General features: G+C 41.1%; 1 protein-coding gene across 2 annotated transcripts in view; it reads right to left on the bottom strand.

Moving 5' to 3' along the window:
* PRKAR2B (protein kinase cAMP-dependent type II regulatory subunit beta) overlaps positions 1-23,413 on the bottom strand; it is an 83,822-nt gene extending 60,409 nt beyond the window's left edge. The window contains exons 1-2 of one of the 2 annotated variants that reach the window (XM_032199090.1): positions 23,069-23,413; positions 6,000-6,050 (exon numbers count right to left, since the gene is read on the bottom strand). In XM_032199090.1, coding sequence (XP_032054981.1) covers positions 6,000-6,050; positions 23,069-23,390 — 373 coding nt within the window. In that variant the 5' untranslated portion in view covers positions 23,391-23,413. The remainder of the gene's footprint in view (positions 1-5,999; positions 6,051-23,068) is intronic. The other variant, XM_032199098.1, reaches the window with a different exon arrangement.
* Between the last annotated feature and the right edge of the window lie 2,394 nt (positions 23,414-25,807).

The following is a 25,807-nucleotide window of genomic DNA, read 5'->3' as shown; positions in this document are numbered from 1 at the left end:
GACTCCACCACCTCCCTGGGCAACCCAATTTCAATGAGTTATTCCTGTTTTACTTACGTTTTGCTACATTTCCCAAAATCCCAGGCCAAATTTCAACTAATAAGCCTTACACACACTTCAGGCTCTACCTTTTCAGTTCCAAGCTCAACCATTTCTCAGATGCCCAGCAACTTTCACAAATACTTTGAATTATGCCTGTTGTAATCACATTCCTAATTATGCAAGTAAAGATTAGCTGGTCTTCTTCCATAAACATTTTATTAATTAGAATGAACTAATTAGAGCAAGAAAAAAAATCAAGTATGTGTAGACTGCATGCCTTTCTAATATATGTGCTTTAGTGAGACTTTGGTTTTTACAGCCCAAATGAATGAAATACAGTAACTCTCTATCACGCAGAACAATGACAGACTGGGACACCATGGATAACAATAATGGAAATAATTTGGAGCCACTCCTATTTCTCTCCATCACTTAATTTCTAGATATTCCAGTCAAATTATTTCAGAGCACTTCCAGCTTGAGATGTCCATAAGATAACACAGTGATGCTAACGCACATGTACATTAATAAGACCTCATGAAATCTCAAGGCAGGCGGGACGTATGCTGCCACCCTACCACCTTGAGTGCTCTCGCCCGCTTTGTCCCTGCAGCCAGGCTCAGCATGGCCAAGTCTTCCTCTTCCAGCACTGCTGTAGGTTCAACACAGCTGGTGCTGAGCCCTAGGTAATTCAGCAGGCCTCCCAAAACGAGCTCTGATGAGGTGCTGGTGGAGTATGTTGAGTACTGCAAGCACATCATGGCACCTGCATTGTCCCTGTGCAGCTACGAGGCAACACAGCTCTTTTTTTCTCCAGCTCAGCATGGAGCTGGCTGTGAAAGCTGTGCTTGAGCAGCACCACCAGCATGAATAGCAAGGGCACAGATCATCCACAACCACAAGGGCATGGACAATCCACAACAGACCATTTACCAGTGGATAAGTAAGGGCTGATTGTATCAGAGGTCACGGTACACAGACGTTTCTTGCTTAGAATATCCAAAAACTCATACATTTTTTTACCAGAATATGGTTTTAGGACGATGATAAAAATCAAGCTGTAAATGTTAAATTAAATTACAGCCAATAGGCAATAAAACTGTATAACACAGAACTCTATATTCACTAAGAAATTGGTTAGAGTTGGAATAACTTTAGAAATGGTCTGCTTTACTCTGAAGAGCTATTCTTCCTTCTTCCTTCTTGCTTCAGACTGCGGCTGGTACATTCAGTGACGGTTTGAAGAAGTGACTGTGACAAAGGAAGGAGTTGTTAGGTCTTCAGAGAGGGGTTCTCATCTTTTCTCTGTGAAAGGCCATGATGTCTGTGACAGGAATGAGGAGAGGGGATGCGTCCAGGGAACACGCAAGTTTTATTCAGAAGACAAACAGCCTTTGCAGTAGGGTAGTTGGATACAGCACAGCTTTCTAAGTAAGAGTAACTTGACAGCAATGGTAATGTGTTAAGATATATTTTATTATTTCCCTCACCAAGTAAGTCAATCTGAAAAGATTACTTTTTTAACTAGAAACAAAATTAATTATCTGTGCCTTTACACAAAGTGAAACCCCAGCCACACGGGTGCACAGCCTAAGCAGCCTTCTGCCACAGAAGGGGTGATAGCACTGCCACCGAACTACCTAATAACCAAACCTCAGCAGCTAAGGAGAATTGTAAGTCCACTCCAAGACATTAATTTCACCTTGGGAGGAAAATCCACGGCTCGTTAAAGAGCAAGATGTGCACACAGAGGGGTCTGGCTCCACGCAAAGAAGGGTGCTCTGCTGGAAGGCAACACCAGTATGTGCTCTTCAGGAGGGTGTGCTCCCTACAGAGCCAGGGCTGCTGTGTACCAAAGGAGGCAGAGTGCAGGCATATACAGGCATTCATGTACACAGGCAGAAGGCAAGCTGTAAGACACGAAGTATTAAGTGCCTGCTTTCAGGGAGTCCTGTAGACAGAGACCAAGAAGCCAAGACAAGGCTGAAATGATGCCATGGTACTAGGATTTATGTGCTACTTGGAGAAAAACTGAGAGAATGAATATTTTTGCTGTTGCAAGAGAAAGAGATGTTGACAGTGGAAAATAGCTACACCAGAGGGGATACCCCAAGATAATTACTTGCCTTTTTACTTTTTTTAATGACATCTACATATTTGAAAATCATCTACACCGCAACAGAATACTGCAAAAATATACATATACACACAAAACCTGAATATCATGTTATGCCCATTTTTGTAATATGAGAGAACCTTACAATAGGTTGTAGTCCTAAAATGTAGTTACCCAAAACTGAATTTTGAAATTTTTATTAGCTCTACAGATGACTTAAGCTCTTGCCATTTTTCAGTCTGAAAAATGAATTCTATTTCATTGCAGAATAGCTTCTCAAGAAATTGGGGAAAAATTTATAGTCAAAATAAGGGGAGGGAAAGGGAAAGGGAACAGGAAAGGGAACGGGAACGGGAAGCTCTTCTTTCCATGCTTCAGTCCACATACACGTCTCCCAAGCAATACACGAGTTGCTCCTTCAAATCAAAACCAAACACCAAACTCTCCTAACTCACCTCTCCCTACTCACTACATAGTATCAACCCACAAATTACGTCTTCACAACCCTCAAGCCTGACTTGAGGATTCATGTCAAGAAAAGCTCAATACAATTTTTGAAGGCTGATCTAATGGATTATTGAGATGTCACCACACAAGAACAAGAATTGAATGTGTAGATAAAAACATGCGTAGATAAAAAATGTGTAGATAAAAAGTTTTTGCATTGCTGAGCATGAAAACTCATTCTGTATATCTATTTAAAAGGATCTCTGTGGTATCAGTAACACAGCAACATTTTGAATGGTCCCTGAACACATTTAATAAACAGAGACTGTAATATATTGTTATAGTATTTTTTCCATTATTCCCAGGTTATAGTTAGTGATGATTTTAAATATATTTGTTTTTTAAACGCTACTACTGAGCAGCTCACTCTCATGGCCACGTTTTGACACGTACATACAGCCATTTGCTACACCACGAGCTGGCTACTTATTTAGCCTGTCATAACACAAACCTTGAGCGAGAGGCAAAGAAATCTCTCCTGCTTTATCTGTTAAGAGATTTCAGCTGTTATGAATATTTGATGCTGTACATAATTACTAACACTGAAAATAAGAAGATGAAATGTCTGTTTGATGTGTTAGACCTACAACATGATATCGTGGAAGGGGCTGTCACAGCCCACTAATGGGGATGAAATGCTGCTTGGAAAGAACTGTTACTCTTCCCAAACAACCATCTCTTTCGAGATTTTGGCTTTTTCTTTAAAAAAGCATATTTCAGATTAATGTCCTATGCTAGAACATAAAAGTGAATATATTGCTGTATTGAATTCTCCTTATCTGAAATACACATCCTGTTACATAGAGCTGCATGCTACACACAGCACGTCTTCCCTCAGAAATTCATCCTCATTATTGCTTGTGACCATACACTTAGTCATTACCACATTAAAACTAACCAGTCATCTAGATAGGAGAGAATAAATAACTAAAGCAATATTCACAGCAATATTTCTAATCCTTCACTATGCCAAATTTCCGCCAGGAATTATCAGACTCAGGCTGAAAACTTGAACCTGTGAGGAAGCTCTGGCTTGGTGTACTTGCTGCCCTCGATCCCATGTTACTCAGTATATATGACAAAACCTAATAACGTCTATATGAGAAAATGTATGCCCAGCAGAGATGATATATTTAGAAAGAAGAAAAAAAAAGTGTGAAATTAAATCTAAAAATACCAATAGAATAAATGTACAAGGGAGTTCAGTCTTCTTATAGAGCCTAAACCTGAGACACAGAGTGCTGCTTTAGCTCGAACACCATCTACAGACCCCTTTTTTTCTTCCATCCTCTGCTTTTTTTTTTTTTTTCTAGGCAGAAACTCCCTATTTCTGCCTAGCGGACTCTGCAGGATTATTTTCTTTTCTTTTATCACCACACCCCACACAACTTGTGGCAACATCCCCCCTTTGCTGCCTAAGCAATTTATCATAACCTTTAAGAAATACTCTGCCATAGCCATAACATAGTTTACAATTGCCACTAAAGCTCATCTGATACAAAATGTCAGTAACGCTTTTATCTTCTTACCATCTGTAAATGGCTTCTTTCCACTTGAAATTTCATAAACTATTTTAAGAATATTATGGTTATTTGCTTTCTAACACTGTAGTGTAGGCGTTCAGATCCAATTTCATGTTCTTTTCTGCTTTCTAATTTTGCTGCCTGAAGCGTATTTACTAATGTATGCAAGTTTCCAATCAGGATGGGAGAAAAACTGGTCATCCTGCCAAAACTCCACCAGCAGTCCCCAAAACAGTCGGATAGCTCTGCTCCTCTATGAAGATAACAAATTGACATTTATGTGTCACCAGGCTTCAGGATCAACACTGCAAGAGACAAAGAAAAACTTGCACCTGTCTTTGAATCAATGTTTCTATCAAACTGCATAGCCCAAAATGTTTACAAAAGTGACCCATTCTTGTTAATTCCTGAGCATCTAACAGCATCCCTTAACTATTACACAACTGTGCTTTAGGCCTTAATTTTTACAAAAATTTGGCCCACTTTCTTTTTGACAATACCTGCAAGTTATATTTATTACAAAGGAATCCAGTTGCAACCTCGTTGATGGTAGTGGGTTGGAGCAGATGTCATGGCTGTCAGGATCCTTCTCTGAGGGAGTACACCTTTGTGTGGAGTTTATAATTATCTCATCTCTTTTATATAGTTTAACGACTCTGAACATCACTGATTCCTCTCCATACACATTTATACTAGCTATGTTTAAACCAAAATCTCAAACTTTTTAAGACTCAGGCTCTCCTACTATTATTCATGTTTTTGTCACTTTGCCACTGGGTTATTACAACAAATCCTACATGGGCAAACACCATTAAAACTTTCTGAAGTTTTATACAGAGTCTCTGCCTGCTTGCTAAGACTAGTACTACCAAAGTACCTTGATGAAAAAGTATATGAATATGTATGATCTGCAACCTGCATTGCTTGCATATTCATTTCCTGGTGAAATTTAAGATTTTGGATCTCATGTGTATTTTAAAGTTTGCTTATTTAAGAACATTACATATTTAAAGGGAGTTTCTCTTGCATTCACGATACCCATTCACAGCTGCTCAGAACTAACACAGTCAATTTTGTTAGTTTTCAGAGCATGAACCAAAGCACTTTCCCCCATCCTCATTTCAGGACAGACTTTATGTACTCGTGTGATATTTGCACTCTTTTTCTCTTGCAGACATGCAGGACAGCATGCAAACATGAACCCAGAGAGAAGGTGGAACTCAGACTCAGCTTCATTAATACGAGCCACCTACGTCTCTTTCAGGTGGTCAAAGCCACTATCCACAGGACTACTGATAATACACAAACTAAAGAAACCTCAGGCATGGTTCACATTGACCACAGATGGCTTTGTGAGTCAAGGAAAGGGTTAAAGAAGGTTACCAAAGTGATGGTGAATACCTAAGTGACTCTGCACACCTAACCACAAACACACTGCATGCTGGCCTGTCGACATTGCACCAGCAATTCAGGTGCTGCTGAAGACATCATGAAACCTGCAAACCAGCAGGAGGACTGCAGGCAATGGCAAAAATGAATCAACAATGAGCTCACAAAAACACAAATCATCATCCTTCCTACTGATGCAGAACCACACAGAGACATCTTCCTGGTAGTAATGCCAAAAGAGCCACAGTACTTTATGTAAGCACTGAGTACTTTAGTACTCAGTGTTTAAGTACTGAGTACATAAGTACTTTATGTATGGACTGAGGCTCTTACAAACAGTACCACCCAAACTGCATCGCTGGTCATCATTTCCCCTGAACTGAGTGGGTAAAGAATAGTGGAAACTAGGGATGACCACTTACAGGTGACCGGGGCAGCACTCATCCTTGTATTCTGTGGCTCATGCCAGCGAGCTGTTGAAAAAATAAAGGGCAAATGTAAGGCAGATCTCATCTCCATCACCGCCGTCCTGATGCTGAAATTCTCCCCGAACAGCTACCCCCCTTCTCCCAAGCACAGGCATGCAGAACCCGCTGCAGCTCCCAGCAGCGCACACAGCCCGGCACAGCTCGTCCCCATTCCCGGCCTGGCCTGCAGCTGGGTCAGCGTTTGTATGGCCATGACCAAATGCAGACCCATGCACTGCACGTTACTGTCATGGTGCCGAGACACAAACAGCAGCAAATAACTTTGCATAGATAGAGTATAATGCCTCTTTTTTTAGTTTCTTTTTCCACGGCCTGCGAACTGTTTTTCTCCTCCATGGGAACGATTCAGAACATCCCCAGAACACCCCAGGATGACACAGCTCAGTTCCCTAACTTGGTGTGGAGATTTTTGTGTCCTGAAGGTAAATTTACGCACAATAATACCAAACATTGTCACTTGAGGCCCTTTATAGATCCAGTCTTTGTTCTCAAGCTGCCCCTTACCCTGAGTCAGTACCCGAGCCTTGATTATGGAGGAATCGGAAACTCACTTCTCTGGAGAAGGAAGAGGTCAAAGAGAGCCCAGAGTGTGAACAGACCTTACAGACAGGTTAATAGGATACACCCTGTCTGTCCCAAACCAACAGGCTCGTGCAAAAGAGGAGAGATGGGCCCAAAGGAAGCTTCAGATACCAGTTTACTTCAACACTTTAGAAAAAGTGGTGTGTGTGTGTGAAACAGGGACTGTTGGAAGAGGCCAAACAACGCCTGCCAGCAGAGGGCTGTTCAAAACACAAAGATCTCTCTCTACCACCATTTGCTTCCTTCTTACGCTGCAGTACCAGTAAAAGAATCCTATGAGATGACTTAAAACTTTAAATCTCATGTTTTATGGCTGCATTGCCTTGGGATCACATTTAGAAAGTTCTAGTGACGACCAGCAATGGATATTTCGGTACCGCTCCATTTTGCTCAACAGTTTGGGCAGCATTTGAAAAGTTGCATCTGCTGGAAGTAAACTTCGGCATCACAGTCACTTTCACTCCCATTTCGCTCTGCTCCTGGCCAGCAAAGCTTGAGAATGTTGTCCTGACTTCCTTCTGTAACTATCTGTGAGATTCCTGCGAGGGGCCAACTTTCCATGACTCTTGATAACAACACCCTCCATCCAGCTACAGGCCGATTAGTCATCAGGCAATGAAATAGTTCTTGGCACCACATAATGGTCTGCCACCAGAGGGCTTTTCAAAAAATAACCTACTGTGCTCCCAGTTTGGAGTAGATACCAAAATTACAATTGATAGCGGCACCGCTGCCTGAAATACTGCTACAACCAATGTATGTGGTCATACGGCAAAGATCCCATCCCTCCAGACCCATCCAAAAAGTCAATGCACACCTCATGTTGTCTATTTACAGCTACCTACGTGGGCTCAGATTCAGATACTAACCCAGGAATTACACAGAATAAAGGCAGACCAAGAGGTGCAGCTGGCAATCCGAAGCCTTGCTCCGGCACAAATCGCTGAAGAGTGAAACGACTCCACTTTGGGGACGCGACAGAAACTGTGCCTGGTGAAGTGCTACTTGTCCTGCCTCATGTCCGCCCCCAGCCTCCACTGCCTTTGAAGAAATGTTTACAGTCTGTAAACAGAAAAGGTCAAGATTCTGCATTGGAAAGGGAGAGACAAAAACTAAGGGATGAGTTTGCTTGGTTACATGTCAGACTGGCAAGCCACACTTCCAAAAACGTGTCCTGTCCCCCGGGCCATGGCGTATATCATGCTCTATCCCCCCAGGCTGGCACTGAAAGCTTTTCTCTTGAATCCAAGCAGGCGTGCTAAAAAGTAGGTAAAAAGCCTGACTCAGACCCAGTGATCTCAGTACTTCAGTACCCACAAAGAAGAAAGGCTAGAGTTTTTGTTTCCACTTACTGGAATAAGTATGTTTTACATTATACCCTCAACAGAAAAGAACAAATCAAATTCTGTAAAATACTTGTAACTTTCTAAGACTTCTTCCTTTTTATCTCAACAGCTTTTTTGAAAATACAGACTTCTTGAAAAAGTTTCTGAAATTAAAGGATACTCAACTTTGTAAGCTTAATTAAAAGGAACGTTTATCCTACTTTCCAAGTACTCACAGTGGGTTACTAGAAGTGACCATGAGGAATACTGCTGCTACTTTTTATTTTTTCCTTCCAAAATTTTTTAAAAAATAATTCATTCTATTAGTGGATTTAAAAAAAATGTTTAAAACAAAGACAACTTAAAACACAAAAACCAGACACATGACAAATTTATTCACCCTTTATAATCTTGGTCTAAATAGCCCTGCATTTGCTCCATGAGGTTATGCTCGGGGCGGTCAGCTCCAGCCGGGAAGCGCCGGCTGCTGGGGCCACCCAAGGCCACCTCCAGCCCCTTCCAATCCCACAGCAGCAAATCCCTTGGGGCAGCTGCTGGCTCAGCAAGAGTTCTGTTCATTGGGAATGCACCCTCTGCAACATTATGGTTTTTAACAACCTTACTGGCACTTTCCTGCGATAACGTCCAGAAAATGGTGGGTGGGCCTAGATGTAATCTTACATAAAGACAATGATAAAATATACTGAAGCTTGTCACAGTTTTGATACTGCTTTCATAGGCAACCTTTGTAGCTTAAACATGTGGTATGGGGGGTATTTTTTAATACTTTAGTCTTTTAAGAAGTCTCAAGTTTTCAGCTTGCCCACTTGAAAGTTGTTTAGGGGAGAGAAAAAAAAATTTAAAACAGACTGTAGAAAAGGTAAAGAATGAAATAGCTCTTTATTTGAAGAAGTCTGCTATCTTAATGTCATACAGGTCTCATCTCTTTGCAAGTTTTGCTGATTATTCAGGTGTTCCTATACATTTCCAGAAAAATGATGAGCAGAAAAAGTGATGCACCAGACAAAAAAAAATAATCTTAAATTCTAGCATCAGCCAGGCCTTGGCCTCCAGATATTAGTTGTTTCAAGTACTGCAGTGAAGCGATGCTACACAAGCCCCTCGCAGCTCTCCATGCACGTATCAAGGTCCCTGAAAGAAGGGATAGCAAATATTCCACTTTACTGGGTTACAGCATGTGCTTGGGCACACAGTGCAAGCTACTCAGAGGCACACGGCAAGTCTGTGACACACATGGAGATTTAACCTAATTTGTCTCAAAGATTTTAATTGCTGGCTCATTCTTCTCCCTTAAAGGACAATTATCAAGGGATGAGATTAGAAGAGACCAAACCTTAGCCTTTAGTCCAAATTCCTTTGTCTTGTGGATTTCATCCAGACCCACAGAATATTTAAATAAAATTCTGTTGCACATTTTTGAAGCATCTCTTAAGACTAGTAGAATATGGCAAAAGTTGCCCTCAGCTACTATATTGTGCCATATACACACATTTTTAAATAAATGTGTAACCAACTTGACAGACCATAAGAGATTCATCAAGCTGGCCCATAAAAATAGACATATATGCATTTTCTAAAGCATGCAGTTTCATAGGCCCTGCAGGTGTTCCTGTATTACAAACTTAACATGCTTAAAGTATTACACAGGAAAGGCATCTGATTCTACAGACATGCCAATAATTCTGATTAACACATCTCTTCCATTTGTTTCACAGTTACAGAGCCAAATTCTCATTTTGATATTAAGACAAGTGGTTATTCAGAAAGCAAGCCATATCATAAAATATGCAGCTGACCACTAGAAAACATCATGGCATATATATTAATTTAAAAATCAAAACTACTGATCACCAAAACCAGTATTTTTGAACTGAAAACTATGATTAAACATGTTTCCTTTCAATAAATTCATAAAAAGTGACAGCTTTATCTCCACCGGTGAGTCTCATCTCCCAGCCTCACTGGAATTTGTCTGACTTTTTAGACTACAAAACTTCAACCTTCTTTCCACTCCCTGAAGCACTATCAGTCATATGCATTCAATTCCTCACTACGTAAACACAGAAACTGATGTCAAACATAAACTACACTCAGAGAAGGTATCTTTATAAAACATTGCAACTGTAGAATCTATAATACGCAATTTGTGTAAGAAAACCTAGGTTAGTTTTAAACAGAAAAAGTTTACTACCTCAAATGTAATCCATAACAAACTAACAGAGACTAAAGCTCAATTCACCCCTTCATCCAAAAGAAAAAAAAAAAAGGGTAATTCTACAGCTCTATAAACTATTTTGTCCTGGAACGCAGAATCCAAGTTAAACAATGTCAGTTCCTAGCCAGAAGTAAATATAAAGTAGAGTTTCCGGAATGAATGCGTAAATCTTCTTGGCTCTGCCTTTACATTTTCAAAACAGTGCTTGTGTTTATATTCTGACCTTTGTATCTCTTCCAAATTAAAGCAAAACAAAACAAAATCACAAAGAAATACTTTTACTCTGCAATAACCAGACTCATCTTACCTTCCCAGTGTGGGTTGCAGTAATATGTAAGTGCTCTGAGGTATAATAGCAATTGTGTTTCTTTTCTTGATATTTAGGAAGAAAGATTGCCCTTCTGCTAAAACTGGCATGTCAAGTTTAAATTAATTTCAGCACAAATCACTGAAACACTGGGAGCAAGGAAATGTCATTTTATTTTGCAATTGAGAGACCAACTGATAAAAAGGAGCAACAAATAAGGGCTACTGCATAATCTGCTGCTATTAATCAGGGTTAGTAATAACTACCTTATTTCAAGAAAACTGCTTCCTGCTTCATTTCTTTAGCTGTGGTTCAAGGAAAAGTTTGTACCGTGATATCATCCATCTGCTTGTTCCTGTTACCTTCTAAACTAGCTGGATGATTTCAATTGAATTTTACAACAGGGAAAGACCCAGAGCAAATAAGTTGTTACAAATTTGTGAGTATTAACAGCTGACACCAAACCACTACTCAACACGAAGGAAAAGTCCCAAATTCAGTACTGCTCTGCCTCGCTTGGCCTGTCAGCCTGCACAGCAGTACGAGACAACTCCGAGTGGCAGGGCTGGACGGCTCTGCATCAGGCACTAAGGTGCTGTCCCTGCCTGCATGCTGTAATTTACCTTTAGTAATGTTATAATAAACCTGAATAAACCTAAACATTGCAAGTGCATGATGCACGCTCCATGTCATACACCAGCTGGCTCTTTTGAGCCATAAAACACTTTCCTAGTTTCCCCCACGCAACTGAGTTGAACATATCCCAGCACCGTACTGGCTGGTATAGCTTTACATGGTGACTGATTGAAAGAAACAAGAACTATGTGCCACTTCAGATGTTCAGTGCTGTGTAGTCAGATTCATTAATTCTTCCCAAGTAACTGTGCACCTTCACTTTCAGCAAATAAAGCATCAGAATTAAAATAAATAAATAAATAAATCCCATTTAAGAGGAGTTTGCAAATAACGCTGAAGTTAAGACGTTGAATTTTAATGCACCAATTTCTCCCACAGCCACACACGGTAATTCCTTTCTCAGAAGTAAAACATGTCTCAGAAAGCACAGAGGAACCCAGGCCTCACTTACTCCTGGGTCATCTTCCACTATCTGGTGTCAGCTGTAACGACAGCGAGTGTTGTGTGAGAAATGTAAAGCTCACCCTGCTCCTTTGGGCTGAGAAGTGTGATCGTGCATGTTTCTGTGATTTATCCTCCATTGCTGTCAGGGAAAACTGTAAAAAAGCCTTTACCTCAAAGCAAGGAAAACTGACGTTAGCCACTGATGGCGTTTTGGTTTAAAAAGCTGGTCAAGGAATCTTCTTCACTTCCCATGTTGCAAAAAGCAAAGGAAGGAAAAAAAGTAGAGGAAGAAAAACACAATACTTGACACACTGGTAACAGCAACAAAATGTGACAAGCAGAAGTGTTACTGTGTTTTAGGCTGTTGCTGTATTTCCCTGTCTCTCGTTACAGTTTGTTTCTTTTCCCCTCTCTGCCCATCTAGCGCCCAAGAAGGTTCATTAAGCAAAAAATAAAGCTGAGATGGAGGAAGTAGGTTGCAACGCACTGCTTTATTCTTATGCTGTGTGTAACTTCCCTAGAAAACCCCTTTCTGTGGTGGAAATGGATCAATGGCATCCAGTTTCTGCATTAACATGGAAGTTGGCCTTTCTAGCTGTATTTATAGAAGTTCATGTCATGGAACTTCCCTCTAGGGGCTGTGACACAGTACCAAAACTCCCCGAAAACAGCCAGAGAAGACAAACTTCCACTAGGTGTATGGATGTCTCGGGAACTCAAACTGTTCTGACTGAAACCTCCCCAGATCCCAGGACTTTCCAGCCTCTCTGAGCACCCCGAAGTCTGCAACTGTGCAGAATGCAATGACTTGAACAATGGAGTTAGAGAAAGCCTAATAATTACTTTCCTTTGATTTTTAATTTTTCAAGACTTGGAATAATGACAGACAGGCCACATTCATATGACAATGCACAGACAGACAGTGAACTGGGGCCCACTTAGAAAAGCGGCTCCATTTTGTAAGTGTTCTAAGAAAGCAAAACCAGAAGAGAAACGTACTTCTTTTTGGAAGGTGGATAATGGAAATGAATGTGCCTACTCCCACCTCACCTGCCAGCAGCAGCTACGTTCCAGCAGAAGGACAAAACTGACAGATGAGCAAGGGAGACGTGCAGATAAATACTGCAGATTTTCCCCAAGAATTAAAGCTTGTGGTATCTCAGAATAAATAACCATTTATCTACTTTGAGATTTTTTTCTTTTTTTTTTTTTTTTAATTCATGCATTAGCCACTAAATAATATTTCCTGTAGGCTGAAGCAACAGGAAGGAAGAAAGACTTCTCTCTATATTTAAATTCCCTCCCAAATGCTTAAATAATGTAGTGGTGAAGGCTAGATCGGTCTTTCTTATGTTTTGAGTACCTATTAAAAACCAATAGAGACAGACAGATTATCAGCTAAACAAGAGCTTTTAGAGAAAGATCCCTGAGCATTCCTCAAAGGTATTGAACGAAATGGCTGAAAAGAGAAAACACTATGCATTAAGAAGAGAGAAGAAAAAAAGAAAGAAGGAAGAAAAAAAAAACAGAACCTGAGATAATTTTATCTCTAAGTCTAGTACTAGAGATGCATGAAGAAGCAGGTCTGTAAAGGTAGCTGTATCCTAATTCCTCGATTTCAGTAGAAACAAGGTAGAACAGGGAAATTAAATAAAACAAAATAAAAATCTGTCCCTCTAATTATAGGGGTCTATTATTGAAAACCTACATTTTTAAATACCTATTCATGATCAAAAAATGTTTTTATTAGAACAGTAGAAAACATGTTCAAAGCCTTAAGAAAATTAAGATATGTCTATAGTACACTGCTTTTTTTTGTTTTGTTTTGTTTTGACTGTAAATGTGATGAGTTTCACAAAAAAAAAAAATGGTTTGGAAGAGAACAAGAAATCTCTGTACGACCCCAGGTCTGAATTAGACAAATGTTTTTGGTCCTTGTAGTTCTGTTGTTAACTGTTGTTAATCTAGCAATGCTGTTTTAACATGTCTACTAGATTCTAGACATTCATTTGCAGAGCCTTACAAGGCAAAAATTTCTTGATTGACACCTATTTCAAGGACTTGTGATATGTTCACATAGGTCAACAATTTCTACCAAAGGTGATTACTGGCATAACCACTGGAGTTCCTTAAGCTTCAATGAAAAGAAGTGTTACAGCTGCACTGATCTAGAAGGGAAGAGGGGCAGTGGTGGAAGTAACAGGAACCAGAAGGACAAGCTGACTGCATTGACAACATAGACTGATTTGTGGGGTTATCAAAAAGAGGCCACCACAATGCTCTCATGGACAGCTCGAGTTGGAGTTAATCCATACACTGCAACAGTTACAAATGCCTGGTAACTCACTGCAATTGATTTTATGTTTTGCACTAACATTATAAATCCATCACTAAAATCAGAATGGGAAAAAAAAAACCAAAACACTACACTTTGCAGCCTGCACTGTCAGGCTCGCAGGTCTGAGTGTTTACACTGGCTTCCAGCTTGTGGCCATCCTGACAGTGAAGATTCTGTACATCTTTTATTTATAGCCTATACTGAGGCTTTGCAAGGAATGTTTTGTCTCCAGTGTTGGGCAAGGATTCCTTTTCTTCCTGTCTGGTATGTATTACAGCAGACATGTCATGTTAAAAATTACACTATGACAAGACTACCAATATTTATAAAAACACGTTTTACAGCTGAATCATGGGGATTCAGAAAGGATCAATGCCGTTAAAAAGATCTCTATAAAAGCAGGATGGTCTCTGGAACAACTCTGAGCAGGAAAGATCATGTTACTTAATTTCCTTTCAGAATCTACTTTATGCAGCAATTTTCTAGTCCCTCCATTACAAAAAAAAAAAAAAAAAAAAAAAAAAAAAAAGTCATCATAATATTGACCCTTTTAAGCCATCTTTGAAAAAAAAAAAACAAAAAACAAAAAACAACACATTTTAGTCAAATAACTGGAACAGTATGGGTAAGAAAGCTGTTCTCATCATTAGCTTTCACCTCCTCAAGCTCTCAGCTTCAGATTCTTGCTCTGATTATTATTATTTTTTAATATTAATATCATTAAGCAGAGAAATTTAAGAGGCAAACACAAGTGAAAACACTTTATGTTGTTCCAGCGTGTTTTTACCACACTACCTTCCACCATCCAGAGCGTTACAATAAGGCAAGGCTGACTAAATTTAAATTTGGAGTTTTGCATCATATCATTCATTATCATTTCCTCATTTCACCTGTGGTCTCTAAATTACTTTTCCGAGCAGCGATGCTAATAGGATGTCTCTTATGGGAAGGATGGGAACCTGTCACATGGCTGTTGTTCAGTGCACTTCATTGTGTTTTCGACCCACATTTTACCTCCCATACACTTCAGACACCTTTGCCTGGCTACATCCCCCTTCATTTCAGATCTCACACTTGCTTGTGTGACCTGGTATCATTTAAAATGCTGAACTAGACATTTGATTAACAGCAGACATTTCATCAACATCACATCATTGATGTAGCTCAAAACCTGCACTTCTAGCCTACTTGCTATATCAATTTATATCTGGATTAATGTATTACACTCCCCAGTGACTGGGAATAGAAATTCTGTGTGAATACTTCTTCTATTTTTACCATAAAATGTACAAAAAACTTGGAATAGAGCTCTTAGAAATTTTTTAGTAAAAAATAGAATTGACAAGTATGAAGCCTTTCTTCAAAGAGAAATGTAATTGACACCAGTCAATTAGCAAAGTAGAAAATAAAGAGAAAACAAAGGACAGTTGAGGACAAACAATCTAGCTTATAAACATCTCACTTAGGACTATGACTGAAAATTGATCCATAGAACATAAATGTACTTTATTTAGAAAAATATTGAATAAAACACAAAGTCTGTAATTATTTGTCATGACCAAAATTCACAGTAAAAAATTCCTGTTTGGTTCCACAGAGTAAATAGGTTATTTAATAACCTCTACTTAGGTTATTAAGTATATAATAATAGGTTGATAATAATATATATATAAAATAGGTTATATTTAATAACCTATACTTTAATAACTTGTTGGTTATTTATCCAGCAAGTAAAAGGGTTTACCAAAGGGATTCCCTGAAAGGAAAGGGGCTGTCAGTATAAAACCTTTACATAAAGCTGTCTGGAATCGTCTGTTCCATCATCAGATGTCAAAAATAAATAAATAAAAAAATATATATATATCCCTTAGACTCATCATAAGACTGCTTATAATCAAGCAATACCCAAACCCATGCTTATGGTAGCAATACCTACTTGTAGGTGTGCACACTCCTTTTAACACATTTACCTGGCATACAGTAACTCATGCATACATGGACTTCACTGGTTTTATGCACCCATATCGCAACCTAACATATAAAACCCCATGTGATAAATGTATTTTTATATTAAATAATACCTCTATAGTAAAATGCAAACAAACAAAAATCCTCTTTTTCTTCTAATTCGTGTATGTCAAGACCTGTTCTAGCAGCAGAGCCTTCTCCCTCCTCCTTTCACCTTCCTAAAATCATTCACCTTTTTGAAGTACCAAATTTCCCCATAAGTACACTCACTCAAAGCTCAAATGAAGAGCTCAAACCTGGAGAAAAAAATAGTTCTTCTAGGGCATGACTTTAAGGTGTTCTCATTATCAATGTAGTCGGTGAAATAACCACTGTGATTTTGATTAAGCACTAATGAAAGGGACATTTCAAAAAGGGTTTGTATTACATATATAATTCAATACATAATTTTTAATTTAAATAATTTTCACTTTATTGATGATGATGGCCATTAACTATTTTTTTTTTAAAACAGAAAATGGTTGAGAACAATCTGAATTCCCCATGACAAACTCAAGTTAAAACTTTCCTTCAACTGCTTCATGTTTGTTGAATTTGTTCGAATTTTCACTTTTGTTAGAATGTAAGTGCACTGGGACAGGCTCCCCCGGGCAGTGGTCACAGCACTGAGCCTGATCGAGCTCAAGGCACATTTGGACAACGCTCTCAGACACAAGGTCTGATTTTGGGGTGTGTGGAGCCAGGAGCTGGACTTGATGATCCCTGTGGGTCCCTTCCAACTCGGGACATTCCATGATTCTATACACATTACAAGTCGCCAGATATGGTAGTAAGAGGACAGATGAATATGCCAAAATATTTTAAAGATCTTTCACAATGAAATGACCAAGTTTACATTCATCAACTAAAATTAATGGTCTATGTCTTTTAAGTTTACATTTTTGCTTTTAAAAATATATTTACAAGGCAACCAGAACTTCAATAGGAAAATCAGGACATAAGTTTATGGTGTATATATGAGGAGAGAAAGGTTATATCTGGGTAAAAGAAATAAGAGCAGAGCATTAAATTCTCTTTCTCTGTGAGTACTCTTTTTTCTTCCATCTCCTTCCCCTTACTTCACTTCTGTGCGTCCTCCTTCTTCTGGCCTTCACCTTTGCATTTTCCTTACCACACACAGACTCCTTTTTTGCCTCTGTGCTTTGCCTTCTACCTTGCCTTCTCGTTTCTCTCATCAGTGTCCTGACAAATGAAATCTCCCAACCTAGAGGTCATCTTTGATACTCGAAGAACAGAAATGGGGCAGCTGCCAGTATTGTACCTTGATTAATCTGTACCTTGTGACCTAAATGTGTGGTTTCCAAACCATATGCTCCAGATTTACAGGAGCAGCTAAGGCCAATGAGTCTACAGAGACTTCACTATTTAAGGTAGATTTCCCTCAAACTGTGGGAAGCAGTTCTGGTGAACAGAATGCCATACTTTTGTGTAACAGACTGGGGATAAATCCAGAGATGCACATGTATTAAACCAAGCTTATCTTATTGATAGATACACAAAGTACCAGTCTGTGCAGGTTATAAACACTAGGCTCCTACATTAGTTTTCATTTTTCCTGTTGTTTTGTTTTTATAACAAGAGTACATTCTAAAAATAAGCACTTTCTTAATGCCCATGGATATGTTTATTCTGCTTACTTAAAGAACAAAATAAATTGTTTTTCCATTCATCCAAAAGCATAACCAGGAGTACACATGGGGAACAAAGTGTAAGGTTTCTCCGGGAAACTGAACCAAAGTCAGTGACTGACACAAAACTCCTGGAAGATTGAGTGAGCCGGGTTTCCTTTAGAACATACATGATGCGTGCAAGAAACTGAGTGGTGGTGTGCAAGTGTTAGTGCTGACACTATTTATACCTTATCATTCTTAATACAATCATTTTAAACTCACGCCAACAGAATTTTATGTCTTCCCATACTTCCTGCATTAATACTGTTCTCTTTTTTTGAGCTGAGCAGTCAGCCAGAGGTGGTTTCAAGCTGTTTCCTTCAGAGAAAAAGAAGCTGGAAATACATTAAAATATTGTTGCTATAGTTTTACTTTTTTTTCTGTCTTTATGTCTTAATTATTTTTTCTGCTTTTCTTAAATGCACAGAGAAACATTTACAAAATAATAGCCAGTGATACACCTTCACTCATGCATGCTTTTGTTTTAAGCAGGGACACACAGGTGCACTTGAGTGGAGGTTGCCATTATGTCAACTAAAGTCTTATTGAAAACATTAACTTTAAAAAAAGTTGTTATAGCAAAAGTATGCTTTTCATCTGCAATTACATACATAGGAGGTGGAGCCATCCATGCTCCTTACTACGAAGGCTGCTAAATGCTTCCCATTACAAGATCACATTTCCAGTTGCTTGTAATTTTGTCAGACTAAGTTTTTTTGGACTATAATTCTCCCAAGCTTAAGAAAGCACCTGGGTCAGATTACAGGTTAGAGAGGAGAGAGGGAGGAAAAAAAGGACTGAACTGCCAACTTCCTCAGGCTTGCTTTGTGAAGCTATTGGCAGAAAGAAGATATTTTAGTTTACTCCTGTCAAAAATAGTGGACAGCATTATTTCAAAAAACTCTTATCATTCTTATGATTTATAGCAAAGAATTAAAGCTTTGTGTTTTTGTGACTCTGCACAGTGGGTAAGAGCAGCCAGCGACCATCCGCTGACCACCACGGCCCCCTGAAGCAGACAGGCACTCATCCACACAGATAAAATTCTCCTTTGCAGAAGCTCTCTGCATCCCAAACACTTGTTGTGAATGATCTCTGTGTATGCTATACCAGGCACAATTTGGAAATGCCCTAGTAGGTATAACCTAAAATTATGCCAAGGAGTATGCCAACAGCACCCATGCTCATACACTTGTGGCAGGGACTCGCCTGCAACTGGAAACTTCTCTTCTCTAAACTGCATCCTCAGTAAGGCTGCTCCAGCCTGGGTCTGACTTGGTCTCTCCTTGTAAGAAAGAAATAAGCCATTTCTTGTATGCCTATATTTCAGCTGAGTGAGTGCAGAAATGATTAAAATATCATTCCTAAAGTTGGCTAAGCCAAGCTTAGATAGCAATGCTTTCAGCCACCACCCCTAATAACCCAGATTTCATTTTGAAAATACATGTTTTTAAGAAGTTTACGTGTCTTTCTATATGGCCTATGACTTAATATCCTACTACAACCTATACATTTTTGTATTGCCCACTTGTTCTTACTGACCCCTTCCATTACTCTCATCTTCCTCATCATTGCATGACAGGCCTGGAAGAAGGTTACAAACTGTTCAGTGCTTTCTGCTTTTGTTTAATTTCGGGAAGAAAGCAGCAGGTTCACAGACCTGATGAAGCACCACAGATCATCACAAAGTTGTCATGGACACGTGAGAAGTTTTTTCCAATGCTCTGCCTTCTACAGTTTACCTGTTATTTCAAAATGATTCACATACATAATGTTCGTATACAAATCAGATTGAACAAAGAAACTAGAAGAGAAGACAAGCCTCTAACACTGATACTGTAAGCTAGAACACGTATGCTTTACCTAACGTTCAAATAAGATTTTGCTGCTTATCAGCGGGTAAAACTGAGATTTAATGTTGCATTTTAAGCTTGGGTTTCCAGGGAAGGAGCTCAACGCCACCAACACACCAACAGAATGACACGGGGGAGGAGAGGGACAGCTGAAGTATTTTCCTCTTAAAATACATTACTATCTGGGGAAAAAGCAACATAGTAAAACAAAAGAAAAAGTAAACAAAGGCTACACAGCACCAAATGGCACAGTCAACCTTGCAGATTCTGAATTTAAAGAACAACATTTGTCCTAAAAACATCTAATAATTGATATCAGGGCTAGACAAAATAGGAATTTTGGATATGAGCAAATATTTAAACACAGCTGCTACAAATAATGTGGGTTATTACCCATCAAACCAAGGTACACATGTAAGTGGTAGTGCAAAGTATAGTGATTTGTAAAGGAACAATTAACTTATTGAGTATTTTCAAATTTTGCATAGACATGGTACAATGCCTTTCAAGAAGCACTTCAAGCTTTCAAAAATTTAGAAGAATTTGCTAAGAGAGGGCTCAGTTTTACACGTGCAATGTAATTAAGTCCTATTCAATTTAAGTAATTGCTATTCATATTAATAGGAATTAGTTGTGTTCACTGACTAACCCTACTACACCCATGTAGGGCAATCTAATACAGAAAAAATATATACTGGAAGGCCTAAAAATCACTTCCAAATTAAGCAGCGTGTTCAGGAAGGGAAAATCTGAATGCCCTGAACCTAAAGAATGTCATTTCAGAGGTCTCATTAACTCCAGGTGCCAGCTCAGAACTACAATGCCCAATACAACAAAGTTCCCCCCATCAGACAAGGTAGCTGTTTTTTAATTGCATCAAATCAAATGATTTGGAGGACTGATGTAACACACACAGCGCAGGACCTGAATGTAGTTCAGTTTGTGGTTCATATAGGACTCTTAAACATGAGTACAGTATTATTTTTTTTTTAAACAGCTTATGCCTCAGCTTGTCATTTCTAAAATGGAATAATGCTTAAGGACCTTCTGAAATGCAATTCAAGGACAAAATTAATACTGACAAAGTGTTCAACTGCAGTGCTTGCAGGTATTTGGACACATATATTCCAAGGAAAAAATATAAATAAAGGAGTTGGACACAGCAATTCCAACAAGCTTTCAACAACATCCTGTTTGAATTGCCAAATTAAGAAGCACTGTCAACTTGACATTTTGAACACACTGCCTTAGCAAAAAAGGTACTGCCACCAGGTCTGAGCTCCTTGCCAGAGTTTTTTTTTTATTTTATTTTACATTTAGTTATAAACTTTTCAAATTTGTTTTCCTCTGCTGTATGAAAGCAGTATACAACACAGAGGCAAATTGACTATACAGAAGCAGTTTGATTATTCACAAAAGCAAAAGAAGAAAATGCAAAGAAATAAAAGAAAGAGCTATCCCCCTAACTTACATTCAAGAATTGCTACTTACAGAAACATAAATTAAAAGCATAAAAGAAATATGCTTTTAAATTGGTATTTAAACCCTTAACAACGATTTAAATACAAGGCTTTATGCCTCCGGTTATTAACAAAAGGCTGAATGGATGCATTGTTATGTCACCTTAAAAGCATACATATTCAGGGCAGACATAAAATTGGAATTTAAAATACACACTACTGCACAACGTGCCCATACACAAGCACACGATTAGTAATCACTTGCTATAACTTCCTCATTAATTCACCTTCCAGGTGGCTTCACAAATATTTTTGGTTTTGTTACCTTTAATTATTAATTATTCCAACTGCCATGAATTACAAGCCAAAATATAATTAAAAATTCTAAATATATTAGGCTTAAAAATGTGATATTTTTGTGCATTTCAAGAAAACTCTTTGGTCAATTAGTTAAAGTACGTCATTCTAGTATGTCCCTCAATTAAAATATTGACAATAATCAATATTTTGTTTGTGATCTTGAAAAGATCACAAAAGAATGGCTATTAAGAAAATCTTGACTGTGGGTATTGATGATGCTTCAAAAGCTTTTCAAAATGCCCTATAGACTGTTACGTATGTAACACGCATAGGCTAATAAATTCGAGCTCCTTTTCTGCACTTCCAGCTCTCCATTCACCAATGATGAAGAGTCTGTTTGTTTAGCGTTACAAACCTCATGTTTGAAAACCATGCCTAGTGTTAATGAATGAAGGTATTAATTCTGTTCTTCCACATTATCCCTGCTTCAGTTTTCAAATACAGCAAATTTCCAGATTTTTAGCAATCTCGCAGATGATATAATCAGCATTAGAGTTCAATTACCATGTAAATCTGCAGAACCTGATTGACAGATTCAAATTCTCACTAAACACACACGGTATGGCTGCAAAGAACAGATGAAAGGAATGCCAACTACCTGACAGTGTAACATAAGGAAAACTCACCTAGTTCTTAAACATCTATGTTTTTTTTTTTCCTGATAAAATGCACACAAGTCATCATTTTAAAAAGTGCACTGATCCTCATCCAGCAAACAGCTGACCTCTGTACTCTGTTAAGTAAATCTCCCTTCAGTACAACCTGGGAGAATGAATGCTTCATGGTCTGATGAGGTATACTTCAATTTCAAGCTGCTCTCAAAAAAAATGCTCAGAAGATGCTCTGCCACTTCCTCTCCTCCACCTAGCCTCACTGACTGACCTTTCAGTCAGCCTTCCCGCAACACAAAGAGCGAGTGCTACACACCCTTCAGAGACAGCTGCTTCTTGTCCCGCGAATCACACCGATCAGATAGATCGGCGTTGTCTCTGAATAAAGCCTGTCAGCCACACAAAGGCGACACGCGTTCAGCTGGGTGCAGATAGGTGCTCCCCTCACACGAGAGGGGAGATGCTGCAGATGTTCCTCCTCTGCTGTCCTCACAGCTACGCTTGCTCCGCAGGCCCTCCTGCCGCGCTGAAAATCTCAGCCTGACTTCTAAGAAGAAATGAGGGTTTAAAATATGTGCTTCATAAAGCCGAGCACAGAAGCACGGCTATGTAAGATGCTTCATCAAGCGTGTAAATACAGCACCTCGCCCCTGAGAGGTGCGGGTACACCAATGTGTTACCGGACTAATTACAAAGCGGTCGTGCTCTTCCAGAAGGGAAATGTATCGATGGCCCCTAGGAGGATGCTGCCGTTTATCAGGAGTACCCAGGCCTATGCGTAGGAAGCAAAGAGCCCCAAATAACACCCAGAAGCGGGTGCTGCACACGGGCACCCCGCCCAGCGCACCTGAACAAAAGGGACGAGCCGGGGGGGGGTGAAGTTTGGGGACGGGGCTGTCCCCAGCACCGCCACTCGCTGCCAAAGCGTGGTGCGAGGTGACCCCAACCACCTCCCTGCTACAGAGGGCAATACGAGCCTCACACCCCCTGCTCTGCTGGGCAGCCAGGGGGTCCCCTCCATCCCCTTCCTCACCCTCCTCATCCTCACCCTCCTCCTCCGCCGCTGCGGGGAGGGGGCCGCGGCCCCGCCGCCCACCCGGAGGCACCCCCGGGAGCCCGGGCAAAGGGGATTAGGGGGGAAAACGACCCCTACCCGGGAACTTCTCCTCTTCCTCGCCGCTCTCCGAGTCGGTCTGCATGGGCTCCTCGGCGAAGTTGACCCCGCGGGCGTCCGGGGGGGCCCGGCGGGGCTGCTGGCTGCCCCTCTCATGGCCGGGCGCGGGGGTGCCCGCCTTGCGGCCGCTCGCCTCCTTCTTGTCCTTCTCCTTCTCCTTCCTCGCCGCCGCCTCCTCCTCCTTGAGGCGCCCGAAGTACTGGAGGGCGAACTCCAGCAGGTCCCCGGGCTGGCTCCGCAGCACCTCCACCGTGAAGCCCTGCAGCAGCTCCGTCAGCCCCGCCGGGATGGAGATGCTCATGCCGGAGCCGGCCGGGGACGGGGGGGGAAAGGGAAAAAAAAAAAAAAAAAAAAAAAAAGAAAAAAAAGGGGGAAAAAGGTGGGGGATCCTAGGCAGCAGCGCGAAGGGGGCGGGCTGCGGTTCAGGTGGGGGCGGCCCCGCGGTGCCGCCCGCGGCTCGGTGCCAGGCGGCGGCCGCAGCCTCCGGCTCCGCTTCGCCCCGCACCCGGCACGGCGGCGGCGGCGGCCCCGGCCCCGTCCCCGGCCCCGTCCGTGACTGAAACCTCCCCGCCCCCGCCGCCTGCCGCCCGCCTTCCCCCCCGCTCCGTGCCGGGGGAACCTCGCACACATGTGACCCGGGAAACCATGACAACCTCCCGCCGGGGACTGCGGCCCGCCGAGCGCCCCCGCCCGTGCCGCCGGGGGATGAGGGAGGTCGGCCCGGCCCGGCACCGAGCCCCGCTGGGGGCTGCTCCCCCCCGCCGCAGAGCCCTCCTCGGCGGCCCTGCCCCTCCTGTGTGCCTTCTCCTCGCCCCTTTCCCTCCCCAAAAGCCCCGTTCCCGCAGGGATGTGGGTGCTTCCCCACTGGGGAGTCGATGCCGAGCGCTCCTGTGGGGTTTTTGGGTGACCCCCCACCCCTCAGCCAAGCCCTACAGAGGCGTTTGGCAGCTAACTGCTGTTGTGTTTTTTCGTGGAAGGCCGGTGGGCCACGGACAGGCATAAAAGACACCTCCCGCATCGTTCATGTGCACAGATATAGATATAGATGGCCATGTATTCATAGCATTTAGGACCGGAGGGACGACGTGGTGCCAGGAAACGCATCCTGTGTGTCAGCTGATTGCCTTAATGCCCGTGAAAAACACAGCCAGAGAAATAAAAAATCTTAAAAAATAAAAAAATAAAAGTTCAATTTAAATACTGCCAAGCACCAATGCTCGGCACAAACACCCTTCATAAGATGTGATGTAGGGACTGCTTAGCGCTCCGGTAAGTAGGTGCTGCCTGTCATCACCTGTGCACTTACATGTCGTAAGGAGCAGCCACGGGTCCAGAGTTTTTCCTCAGGCTTTTCTAAACACTTCTTGACAAGTGAGGTCCTTGGAAAGCACGAAAACTGAACCGCCCCCGGATTTGTTATCACCTTGGCAAGTTTGGCCACTGCGTCGGGGGTCCTGAAATTTGTGTTAGAGCCAAGTGAATTAAGTGCCATAAAGTCTGGAGCTGGGACTACATTTCTGTTTGATAATTCATTTTATTAGGCACCCATGATTACCTAAACTGCCTTGAAATATACTTCATAAGGGCTTTGGGTAAGATAAGCAGTCAAAATTTGAGTTTGCAAGAGCAAGGAGATTCTAAAAGACCTAGCTTTGAGCAAGTAATGTGACAACAAGGTGCAGAAATCCCTGTGATGCTTTTCACGCAAATCTGGATCTCAAAGCTATTTTCAGTTTAATTCACTTCCAAATGGAAGCCAATGCTCCCTGTAGAAGTACTTTCAAATAGAGTTAGGTTCACAGGTTGGATCTTCAAATTGCTATAAACATGGCAAATCAGTAAAGTAAGTGATCTGTGCATGTGTGGGTGATATTACTGCTCCATAGCAGGTAAGAAACACCTCTACAGATGGAGCTGTGCAATGCTGCGCAGCAGTCTTGTGGCTTCATTTGTCTCTGCAGGAAAACCTACAGCAAGCCATTATGGAGTACTTATCTAAAATGAAATTCACTGCTTTTTAGCACTGTCCAGCCTGAAAAATATCTCTGTGGTCAAGCCAAGTCCTCTGGGGATAGACCACAAGTGCAGTCTGGGCTGCAGAAGATTGCTCTACCAGCAGGCCCTAAGAGTGGCAGAAATTTCCTGCTGTTGGCCAGGCTGGCCAACACACCCATGCTTTCATGCCATGCCCCAGTGCTGAGATGTCCTGACCACATCTGCCCTTACAAAGCCCTGCCAGCATACTGTGTAGCCACATATGCTGCTGTGGCCAAGAATCAAGTGCAGCAGGAGGGCTGACACCTGTACACTGTGGGCAGATGCATATCTCGGTCAGTTTAAAAGGTGTTTTAGCTAGAAATGATTCATTTCTACATTTCACAGTGATTCATTTAAAAATCAAGGAGCTTAAAATCCCTCTCACACCATTGAGAAGGCTCACCTGTTTGTGGTTAGGTTGAGAAGAAACCTCAGAACTCTGAGGAAACCTCCAGGAAGAGTTGATCCTTGGTCCAACTATCCACTTGGTGCCTATCTTCTGTGAGCATACCATATTTCATTTACTGGAGTCTTCCAGGACTAAAGGGATTGTCTTCTCTGAGGTCTTGTCACAGCCAGACAAGGCTGTCTATTAATCTAGGAATTTATCATCAGCACAGAAAAGTGTTTAAGCATGTATTCAAGGACCTCCCTAGCTTGCTAGAGCTTCCCATATGCCCA

This window comes from Aythya fuligula, chromosome 1, assembly GCF_009819795.1.
Source record: "Aythya fuligula isolate bAytFul2 chromosome 1, bAytFul2.pri, whole genome shotgun sequence".
In the NCBI taxonomy this organism is placed as follows: Eukaryota; Metazoa; Chordata; class Aves; order Anseriformes; family Anatidae; genus Aythya; species Aythya fuligula.
This window is presented reverse-complemented; position numbering and strand designations above follow the sequence as displayed.